This window comes from Quercus robur, chromosome 2 (assembly GCF_932294415.1).
Source record: "Quercus robur chromosome 2, dhQueRobu3.1, whole genome shotgun sequence".
In the NCBI taxonomy this organism is placed as follows: domain Eukaryota; kingdom Viridiplantae; phylum Streptophyta; class Magnoliopsida; order Fagales; family Fagaceae; genus Quercus; species Quercus robur.
In genome coordinates, this window is record NC_065535.1 from 91,961,663 (window position 1) to 91,973,896 (window position 12,234).

At 32.6% G+C, this 12,234-nt stretch overlaps 1 protein-coding gene across 1 annotated transcript; it reads left to right on the forward strand.

Moving 5' to 3' along the window:
* Positions 1 to 767: 767 nt before the first annotated feature.
* LOC126715825 (ribulose bisphosphate carboxylase small subunit, chloroplastic 3-like) lies at positions 768 to 2,254 on the forward strand. Its single transcript, XM_050416631.1, has 3 exons — positions 768 to 1,102; positions 1,207 to 1,338; positions 1,742 to 2,254. Exons 1-3 carry the CDS (start codon positions 953 to 955, stop codon positions 1,973 to 1,975), a joined length of 516 nt encoding a protein of 171 aa, XP_050272588.1. The 5' UTR covers positions 768 to 952; the 3' UTR covers positions 1,976 to 2,254.
* The last annotated feature ends 9,980 nt before the right edge of the window (positions 2,255 to 12,234 follow it).

Here is a 12,234-nt window from a genome sequence, read left to right on the forward strand (position 1 = left end):
AGTAATAGGAGTGTCCATAGGTCGGGCCAGGTCGAGTTTGTGCCCGACTCGGACTCGACTTGAAGCTGTCTAGTGGGTGAAAACGGAACCTGCAACCGACTCGGAATGTTAGTCGGATTAGCCGGTTTGGGTCGTGTTGGGCTTCGGGTTGTACCGGTCGGTTTTGGGTTTCATTGTCGGTGCCGTAGTTTTGGCCGGATCTGTCGAGATTTGGCTAGATCACGATGAGATCTCACCGAATCTCAACATGATCTTGCCAGATCTCATCGAATCTGGACGAGATCTCATCTATCTTGTCCGATCTGATGGGTTTCAAGTAAATTTTTGTCGGAGAACTCGAAGTATCGTCGATTTTTGTATGTTTTCACCGGAGAACTCCAAATATCGCTGGAAGTTTTTGGCTCTATGCTCGGGTCGGGTTGCTCGGGTTTTGGGAGAGGAAACCTGCCAACTGACTCGAAGACAACGGGTTTTGTGGGCGGCGACCTGCCACCGACCGTTAGAGTGGTCGGTTCGGGCGATTTCCAATTCCGGTTAGGGTGGGTTGCTCGGTTCAGTCGGGTTCCGGGTTGGATTGGACAGTCCTACTAAGTAACATACGGTTCGCGTGCCATAAGTAGATAAGTAGTAATTAATTGCCTTAATACATAAAAAAGGTGTAGTTGGTGATACACTACAGGTTAAAGCACCAAAATAAAACACTACACCACATCGTGCCCCACACCCCCCTTTTTTATTATTACCACTCTCCCCCTAACAAAACCACCTTACATCACAATTCATAAACAGCCAGGCCGACTCATTGTCCTTTACTTCATCACAACCAATTATACACCCTTCAAACACAAACACTTGTAATACTAATACCACACTCTGTGCCACCTGTTCTGCTTTCTTTTTATTCAATCTTCTTTGTTAGTACCACCACCACCAGGTCCACCACCGTCTGAAGATGTCTGCTGGGATCTTTACATCTCCGGTTGCTGCTGTATCGGGCTTTGTTGGCTTGAAATCAAACTCCACAAAGCTGCCTGCAGTGAGAGAATCTATTGGATGGAGCCAGAAAACTATCTCCAATGGTTCTAAAACTTACTGTATGAAGGTAATATTGTTGATATAAAACTAAAAACTCACTGATCATTGATTATTATTATTACCAGTTTTTCTCCTTCTAACTTGTTCTGTTTAATTGATAATTTTTAACAGACATGGAATCCCATTAACAATAAAAAGTTTGAGACACTCTCCTACCTCCCTCCCCTCTCTGAGGATTCAATTGCAAAGGAGGTTGACTACATGATGAAAATGGGATGGATTCCTTGCCTTGAGTTTGATGAGGTTAGATGAGATTAATTAACATTTATAGTTAATAATGCTTCCATTATTCCATGTTTCAACAAATGGAATCTTTATTCATCATCTTGTTTGTATTAAATTAAAAAAAGGGCATGTAAATCATTTGTTTATGTACACCAGTCATATTCCAAATCAATAAGCCAAAATAACCGGCACACATGAATCTATGCTCATCTTTTCAGAGAATTCATTACTCCCAAGTGATATTAAGACACTACAAATTTTATTGTTTAATCTTTACAAACTAATGTGTCGATGATCACAAAACAAAAGAGTAATTCAAACACTTATTTATTATGTTGTTGATGAGTTAAAGTTACGCGGATCACATTCATTATCATGTCAGTTTGTATAATTTGATGCTTTTGTTTTATTTCTATGGAAGGTGGGGAGTGTTCGTAGAGAGCATAGCCGAATGCCAGGATACTATGATGGGAGGTATTGGACACTGTGGAAGCTACCCATGTTTGGGTGCAGTGATGCCTCTCAAGTCCTCAATGAAATCCATGAGTGCAGAAAGGCTTACCCAAATGCTTATATTCGCTGCTTGGCTTTTGACAACAAGAAACAAGCTCAGTGCATGGCCTTTGTCATTCAGAAACCCACCACCAGTGCTTAAGGTGCTTGCTTTGGGTTTTTTTTAACCTTTCTCTTCAAAGATTTTCAAACCCAATGTTTGTTTTTTAATCCCTTTATGCGGAGCCAATAAGAAATTTGGGTGTTTGTGAAGAGTATTCCTCTATTTCTAATATGGTAGGTATCTTCTAATATGTACTAGCAAAGCATCTTTGGAGAAGATACTCGTGAGCTTTTTTTATTCACTCTTTTTGTTGAAAAATAATATCTTTTATATGATCTGTGATATGTACTTGCTTATTTATAATAATCTACTTCTATATATTATAATGTGGGACATTACTAGCCCATGGTTTTCAGGCTTCTTTTTGGTGGGGGCTAGTGGTTTTAAATTCCATCAGATTTGACTTGCCACTGCCCACTGGCACTGGCACTGGCACAATATTGCTACAGGGTTTATTGCTTATTTTCCGTCGGCAATGCGAGACAAAAAGTGAGTTTAACAAATGAACTGAATATAAGTTTGAGGTTGGCTCCAAATCCAAAATAATTTGGATCGGATTGGAAAGATTTTATTTTATTATTCATCTTATTTTTATTTTTATTATATTTTTGATATTATTTATAAGTCTTATTATATTATTTTAATTAATTTTTACTTTTATCTACAATATTTTTAGTCAAAAGTTTTCAATTTCAGCAAAATAAACGAATTTTAAACAAACTCTTGTTTAGAGTATGCCAACTTTATTAGAGCATTCACATCCCAAAATGCCATCCTATTCTACTTTACCATCCAAAAAAACTACTTTATATAATACAATTTTACAATACTCCAGCATCTAATTTTTATTTTACAATACAACATATTAAAATAATATTTTTATACAATAAAATAATATATCCCAAAGTAGGAGAGAGAGTTGGAATTGTTTAATAAAAAGTAGAAGAGAGAAAGAATTAAATAATAATATATCTCTTTACCATTCAGCTGCGAAATTTTTTTGCAATATTTGGCTTTGGCTTTTGCAAGTTCTAAGAGTATCCACGTACGGATTTCATATTTCATCTTATTTTATCATCTCAAAAAGTTACTTTATCAATTATACCATACCATTTTACAATACACCTAATATCTCAACTTTTATTTTCCTATTCTACTCATTAAAATAATATTTCTACATAATAAAATAAAATATCCCACAATTACCATCATTTACAATAAAAAACATTATTTATTCTTTCTCTCTCTTTATTTCTGTTCAACAACCACAATCACCACCATTGTCGCACTACACACACTTGACACCACCACTGCCACCACCACCACCACCAGCAACCCATAATCTACCGTCTACACCAAAAAAAAAAAAAACAAAAAAAAAACCCAGGTAGCAAACCCACGCTGCCACCCACTGACCCAAAACCCACTCCGACGAAGCCACAGACGCCTACCCCATCGTCGGCCCACCAGCCACAACTACTTCCACCACCTCCACCGTCGACCCACCATCCATAACCACAAACCCCAGTAGCTGAACCAAAAAAAAAAAAAAACACAATCCAATGCCAACACAGCACAACCAAATCCAGCCAAATCAAAATCCAAAATCAAAATCCAAATCCAAAATCCAAAATCAAAATCCAAATCCAAAATCCAAAATCAAACCCATCTGTTCTCACCAAACCCAAACCCAAACCCATCTATTCTCACCAGTAGCGATGGCGAGAGAGAGAGGGTTGCCCTTCGCTGTCTCTATTCATCCCAAACCCGTCATCATCATCATCATCTTCAACCCAAACGCCAAACGCCACCCAAATTCAACCCAAACGCCGGAAACCCACAACCTCCACGCCTCCACCACAGCTTTTCTGATCGAGCCTTCACGTTGTTGCCTCCATTCCGTTGAAGAAGAGAGAGCAGGAAGAAGAGAAAGCAGAAGGAAGAGAAAGAAGGAAGAGAGAGAAAAGAAAGAGAAAAAATGAGAGAGGATAGAAATGAGAGTATTAAAAAATTATTTTTTTTTTATACCATTCAGCTACAGTACCATCTTACATTTGAGATGGTATTGTAGCTCAATCTCAAAAAAATTTTGGCATATGCGATATGACCTTCCCATTGTTGAGCAGTTTTAGGAGTTAAATGCCAAATGTTTCTAACATTTGGCATATACAAGCCCCACTGCTGATGCTCTAATGGAGTGGGAATTTTGGACTTAAATGCTAAAAAATGCTTACATTTAGCATAAGGTATTTGGGTGTGAATTCTCTTATCTTCTAAAGTCACTTCAGAAAATAAGCTGGCCAAATACAATACCGACACAAAATGAGGATGCATAGATACACGAAAGCCTTGATCCAGTGTAAACATTATTCATATTGTGAATACATTTTTTTTACCAATGAACTTCGAGTTTCTTGACGAAATATTACCCCCAAATACATTTTTACAGCTATTTTCTGTTCTTTTGTGAGTTAATAGCATATAGATTAATTGTTTTTAGTGGACTTTTAATGTTAAGTAGTTTTTTTTTTTTTTTTTGAGGGGATAGTAGTTGTTTTTTTAGTAATATACTTTTTATTATTATAAAATACTACAATTTATATGAATTAAATGTGTGTGCAACTTCACCTACCATCCTATCCCATTCAGTATAAAAAGAGATATGTTTTACTGTATAATATTGAATTAAGACTAAAAAAAATCATATAATTCCACCTCAGTAACCAATTATTTTTGACTAAATTGGCCACCTCAAAACAAAAATGTTTTAGATAATTAAAAAAAAAATTTGTGCTTTGCCCAAAATCAAAAGGAACCCCAAAGCTCTTGTTTCATACATACATATTAAAGTATTTTTTTTTAACATTTAGGCAACAAAAAAATACACCATTCACCCCTAGACTCAAGTCCACGAGTGATTTAAAAAAAAAAAAAAAAAAAAGAAGTTAAACTCCTAAAGAGACGGTAGATCTGAAAGTTTAAAACGATTGCTTTTAGTTTTTTGGATAATATGATCAAACTAAAAATTGACACATCATCACTTTATTAAATATATTAAGACATAAAAAATTGACATATCATCACTTGTGTACTAAATCTTAAGCATTAACAGTGTATTTTTCTCTCTCAAAAAAAAAAAAAAAAAGTGTATTTTTGCCTTAATGATTCTGTTAATTGTGACATAAAGCCACTAGAGTAGTGACATGTGTGAGGTTTAGAAGCCCATGACAGGCTAAGCGAGCTATTCTCAAGGCTCCTCGCCTCACCAGCAAGACCAACTGACCAACTACAAAAACCCAAAAATGTCATGCCCACCAAGTTAGTATGGCACCCATTTCGATACCCATATCCAACATCTACCTATCTCCATCGACAAACCCCTCCACAACCTTAGTACCATGAAACCAAATGTTATTTTCAACATATTTTCCCCTTAAAACTAACACATAGGCTTTCTCTGTTTGCAGCAATTAATCATTCACCCCAATTTCGTAACATTGCCTTGTTGATATCCAAATTCCTAAAACTGAGAGCCCCTGAATTGTTGGTTAACGCAACAAATCACATGCCCTCAGTGACAAGTATTTACCTTCCCCCATCTTATGTTTCCACCATAAACGACTAGACATACAATCAAGTTTATCACATAACTGATTCGGGAGCTTGAATGTGGAGGTTACATAGGTTGCGATATCTTGGACCAACGACTTAATCATAGCACATCCACCTGCCCAAGAAAATCATTTACTCCAACATCCACACAATTTTGTTCCCCACTCATCTTTCAAGTACCTAAAATCCTCAACTTTCCTATTGGATAAAATCATGGGTGAGCCTAGGTACCTTGAATGTTTACTTATTTCTCTCGTATCAAGCAAACTCCTAAGCTGCGTTGTCCTGGATCAATGAACATTACAGGGAAGAAAAAAAATCAATATATATATAAAAATAAAAACCTCATGTGAGGATACATGGGTCCTGTCATATGGCGCTTTTAAACTATTACCCATTAAGTTTCCATTAAGTTTTTTTAAACCTTTTTCATTAAGTTTTTAAATTATTACCCAATAACTTATTGTAACTTAGTTTTATTATTAGTTATTGATATGGTTTGAGGTTGACAATTAGACCAAATAAATGTAATTCTCTAAAAACAAATGACTACCTTCTCAAAATAGACAAAAAGCCCAAGCCCAGCCATTATGAATTATGACCCAAGTCTGAACTCTCCACCCACGTGTAGTTCAAAATCTATAAGGTCTGACTCACCTCACAGTTGTGTACATCAAAGGTTAAACCTTTGTGTTTGCTGTTTATCCTCAAAAAAATTTAAAACTTTGTGCAGTTAAATTTTGTATTATTAAGTATATTATAAATATTTAAGATAGTAATTAGTATTTAGAATGTAGATTGTGGAATGGTTTATCTTTATTTATTTATTTTTTCTTTTTATATGGTACGTTACTTTCAAGAAATAAAGTACTGGATAAATTTTTTTTTCAATTTTTTTTCTTATGTAAATTTTATATTATTAAGTGAATTATAAATATTTAAAACAGTAATTAGTATTTAGAGGGTGAACTGTGGAGTGATTTATCTTTATTCTTTTTTTTTTTTCTTTTTGTATGGTACTTTAATTTCAAGAAATTAAGTACTGGGTAAATTTTTTTTTTTACTTTTTTTTTTTTTCTTTTGTAAATTTTTATATTATTAAGTGGATTATAAATATTTAAAATAGTAATTAGTATTTAAACTGTGGACTACGAAGTGATTTGTCTTTATTTTTTATTTTTTTTGTATGGTATTTTACTTTCAAAACTATGGAGTGATTTATCTATATTTTTCTTTTTCTTTTTCTTTTTCTTTTTGTATGGTATTTTACTTTGAAAAAATTAAGTACTAGGTAAATTTTTTTTTAACTTTTTTTTTTCTTTTGTAAATTTTATATTATTAAGTGGATTATAAATATTTAAGATAGTAATTAGTATTTAGAATGTGGACCGTGGAGTGATTTATATTTATCTTTTCCTTTTTCCTTTTTCTTTTTGTATGGTATTTTTTTTTCTAGAAATCAAGTAATGGGTTTTTTTTTCACTTTTCTTTTTGTAAATTTTATATTATTAAGTGGATTATAAATATCTAAGATAGTAATTAATATTTAAAGTGTGAATTGTGGAATAATTTTTCTTAAATTTTTTTTTCTTTTTTGTATGGTACTTTACTTTCAAGAAATAAAGTACTGGGAATTTTTTTTTTTTTTTTGTAAATTTTATATTATTAAGTGGATTATAAATATTTAAGATAGTTATTAGTATTTAGAGTGTAGACTGTGGAATGATTTATCTTTATTTTTTTCTTTTTCTTTTTGTATGGTACTTTACTTTTAAGAAATCAAGTATTGAGTAAATTTTTTTTTTTTCACTTTTTTTTTGGGTAAATTTTATATTATTAAGTGGTTTATAAATATTTAAGATAGTAATTAGTTTTTAGGGTGACCGTGAAGTGATTTATCTTTATCTTTTTGTTTTTGTTTTTTTTTTTTTTTTGTATGGTACTTTATTTTCAATAACTCAAGTATTGGGTAATTTTTCTTTTCACTTTTTTTTTTCTTTTAAAAATTTTATATTATTAAGTGGATTATGTATGTTTTAGATATTAATTAGTTTTTAGAGTGTGGACCGTGGAGTGATTTATCTTTTTTTTCTTTTTTTTTTTCTTTTTGTATGGTACTTTACTTTAAGGAAATAAAGTATTGGGTAAACCTTTTTTTTTTTTTCACTTTTTTTTAAAATTTTATATTATTAAGTGGATTATAAATATTTAAGATAGTAATTAGTATTTGGAGTGTGGACCGTGGAGTGATTTATCTTTATCTTTTTTTTTTCTTTTTCTTTTTGTATGGTACTTTATTTTCAAGAAATCAAGTACAGGGTAAATTATATTTTTTCACTTTTTTTTTTCTTTTGTAAATTTTATATTATTAAGTGGATTATAAATATTTAAGATGGTAATTAGTATTTAGAGTGGATTGTAGAGTGATTTATCTTTATCTTTTTATCTTTTTCTTTTTATATTGTACTTTACCTTCAAGAAATAAAGTACTGGATTTTTTTTTTCTTTTGTAAATTTTATATTATTAAGTGGATAATAAATATTTAAGATAGTTATTAGTAGTATTTAGAATTTGGAATGTGGAGTGATTTATTTTTATCTTTTTCTTTTGTATGGTACTTTACTTTCAAGTAATGGGTAATTTTTTTTTTTACATTTTTTTTCTTTTGTAAATTTTATATTATTAAATGAATTATAAATATTTAAGATAATTATTATTTAAAGTGTGGATATGTGGAGTGATTTATCTTTATCTTTATTTTTTTTATTTTTTTTATTTTTTTATATATGGTAGTTTACTTTCAAGAATTCAAGTACTAAGTAAATCCTATCAAAAAAAGGTACAAGGTAATATATATATATATATATATATATTTTTTTTTTTCACAATAAAGGGGTATTAGCATCAAGTCATAACAATATGTTGCTGTCAAGAAGCTAGAAAATATGTGAGGGAATTTAAAATCGAAGTGATTGTGATTGGCCAAAAACTGGCCAATCTAAAAAATAACAAAAAAGGGTAAGAAATTACAAAAACTGGCTTTGAAAAAAAAAAATTAAGGTGTGGAAAAAAAAAAAAACCTATTTAGTGTTTGAACAAAAGCAGCAACACCAATACCGCAAAGGCAAGAACATCGTTTTCTATATCCTCCTCGAGTGTTCTGAGCAGAGACTGGAGAGAGAGGCTTGGCCATGAAGGATAGGCCCGTGGAGCACAAAGAATAATGCTTTGGTTGAGGACCTCACTAGAAAATGTGAGGGTTAGTGAAGGGAACAAGAAAGGAGAGAAGAAAAAAAAAAATGAAAGAGAGAAAAGAGGAAGTTGAGGAAGAAGGGTGAGTACTGGTGCATTTCTAAAGTGACAATGTGATCTATTTATAGAAGAGAAAAAGCAAGTAAAATAAATGAAAATTTTGGGCTGAACCTCACAAATGTTTTTTATAAGTTATTGCTGTAGGGTCGCAATTTCGGCCCAAGCCCAAAATGTATGGAGTCTTGGTCCAATGAGCCTAATACAATGAATTTGTAAAGAATGGGTCGAAAAAGTAGGTCCTAATGAATTGAACAATGACTAGTATTAGACTAAATGACAATCAAGTACAAATAAGAAATATTGATGTCAGTGGACTTTCAGTCTGAGGAGGCCACAATTATTGTATATTGATCACAGTTGGATATTAAGATAGTTCAAATTGCTACAGTATTCTCTCTCTATTTTTCCGATCCCTCCTCCATGAAAGGGTCCTTCTCCTTATATATCTCTCTCTGAATAATCTTTACCTTCCACTTGTTGATCATTCGAAACTCTACTTGAGTGCTTGTTCTATCAGACACCCTCTCTAACTCTTTGTGAGTTGCGGTAGTCAAGGTAACACTGTTCAGAGGTATTCTCCAAATAAATGCGGCCAGAAAAGTAGTTGCAGTGCATTTAATGTGATGGTGAAGCCTTCTCTTAGATATTTTCAGGTTTCTTTCCTTCTCATGTGTTCGCGAAGTACATCTACGTCATTGAAACTTTCTAGAAGGTCGCTTTAATTGTTGGATTATGTATTTTGACCCCTATTCATTAAGTCCGAGGAGAATGTACTCCTCGAACGATCCTTCATTTGCCTTGTACTAATGGGACCTGGTCTGGGAATATCTTATGATTATTTGCTTATCCTCGGACCCATTTGTATTCTCGGATAAAGCCCAATGCCCAGAATATGATCTTGGACCCTTGCCCCTACAATTGCTGTGACCGAATTTTTATTGGTTTTTATGGCCAACCACTAGCATTTTTCTAAATAAGTTAAATGATTAACATACATTAAGCATGAGTAATGCTATAAACACAAAATTTTTACACAATGTTGATGTGACAAATTTTTATTGATTCTCATTTGAGCTCATTACTTATATCATTTTTTTTTTTTTTTTTTTTTTTACTTTCTAATAATCACTCACAATATCAACTATTTGTAAAAAAAAAAAAAAAAAAAATCTAGCTCTAGCGTTTTCAATTAAACATTGATGCCAATTGCCTCAACAAATTTATCGAATTCATCAAAGCCTTGAGAAGTGAGGATGAATCTTAAGCCTTTTAAACATTTGCTCATAGGGACGAAACTACCTAGGGGCTGAGGGGGGTCATGTCCCCTAGTATATTTATTAGCATAAAATATTTCTTTTGGTTCTAAAATTAATATATTTGCCCCCCCCCCCCCTCTCCTAAACAATTTACAAGCTGACCCATGAAACCAAAAATGAAAAAAATTATCAAGTCATCCCTTGTTTGGTTGTTCCAAGAATATCAAGAAAAACATTTAGCTAAACACTTGGACAATTTACAAATTTGGACAACAGGAAAAATCTACAAAGCAATTCACATATTTAGATAATAAAAAAAATCTTTGGACACAAAATAATTGGGATTATTCAACTGACATGACTATCATTTTTCTTGTTAACCCTTCTCATCAGCATTTCTTCAAACATATGAAACCATATAGATACAAAAATTGGCATTATTGTCCGTAACAAAATTAATGGCGATGAAGGCAATCCATAGTAAAAGAGAAAAAAAAAAAAAAACACTTAATATTTCAATATAAAACAAATATTGATGGTAGTGGGAGGCCAGTATGATGGAGGTGGTGGTTAATAGTCCTTAATTAATTAATTAATTAATTTTTGCTTTTGTTTTTAATACTAATGCAGTGGCTCAAGCAATTAATGAGGTAACAGTAAAAATAAGTTAATGTGAACTTTTGAGTGACAATTAAAAAAAAAAAAAAAAAACTTAATGAAAAGAGGTAAAAAAAAAATGGTAAATGAAAAATTAGAGTGCCATATAGCAAGACCTCATGCACTCTAGGTAAAGAAAGTTGCTTTGTCCTGGATCGATGAACATTACAGGAAAAAAAAAAAAAACCCCATTTATTATGAAAAGATAAAGAGAGATATCTAAAGCTAAAACATTCAACTCAATTTGATTATAGGCAGGACATGTCTAGCTTAATTCCAATTCGGCCATACATTTATTCATTTTTGGGCCTAAAACTATGTAATAGCTGAATATCTCAAATAAATAAATAAACTAAACTATGTAATAGCTCTTGATAAATAATAATCCTTTTCAGCAATCCATCAGTTAGAGACATAAGCCAGCACATGGGGGAAATCAATTTGGCTGGCAAGGGTCCAATTCTTGTAGTAAAATCTTTTGCAATAAGCATATAGCTTAACATTACATAAGTTAATAGGTCTAAATTTAGAGGAAAAATGAGCATTGGGAGCCTTGGGGATCAAAAAGATAAAAGGATGGATTTTACCTCTTGAGATAGCCAATCAGTTCTAAAGAAAGGATTGGACAGCATCAACTAATTGATTGCCAACAGTTTCCTAATAATGTGCATAAAATAGACCTGTCATGCCATCTGGCCCAGAGGCATTCCATGGGTTTATACTCCATACCACCAGCTTAGCTTCCACATATAAGGGGAGGATTCCATGAAAGGCGTCACTTTCATGCTCCGTAATGCATTGTTGGATAATGTTATCTAACCCCCACTAGGGAAGGATGGTAAAGTTGAGGAGAAAAGCCTTTCAAATTTATCTATAAAATAGTCTCTAATTCTATTATCTAATACAAAAGATGGTGGACAGGCGAAAAAATCTAGAGTTTTAATCTCCTTCATGCAACCACAGTTCTCTAGATTTTGTCTCCAAACCATCTCATCCCTTAATAACCGTTATTCCAATTCAGTATTCAAACAAGCCTAACTGCAGATTATCCTTTGTAGGATCATGCTTCTTCAATTTTGCTAATCTTTCTTCTATTTGTTTAATCACAACCCTGCATAATCCAAAGTGATTTTTGTTACACTTTCTCCCTATTCAATTGAAGCTTCTTATTGAGTTTATAAAGCTCGGGGAGCCTATAGCTTCTTTCTCCCAATCCTATTGGACCACTTCAAAGCTTGCACTATACCTTGTCCAAGGGCATAATCTAAATGGATGCAGATAAGTAGTGTGCTAAATAACTGTTTAAAAAAGAATACGACTATTATTTGAAATTAGTGCCACTAGATGGGTTGCATCTTAGAGAATAACAACCTCTAGTATTCATTGCAGACACATCTATCCAGCCTCTCTTCTTAAAAATGTGTAAAATAAATTAGCCAAGGGAGGAGGAGGAGGAGGGG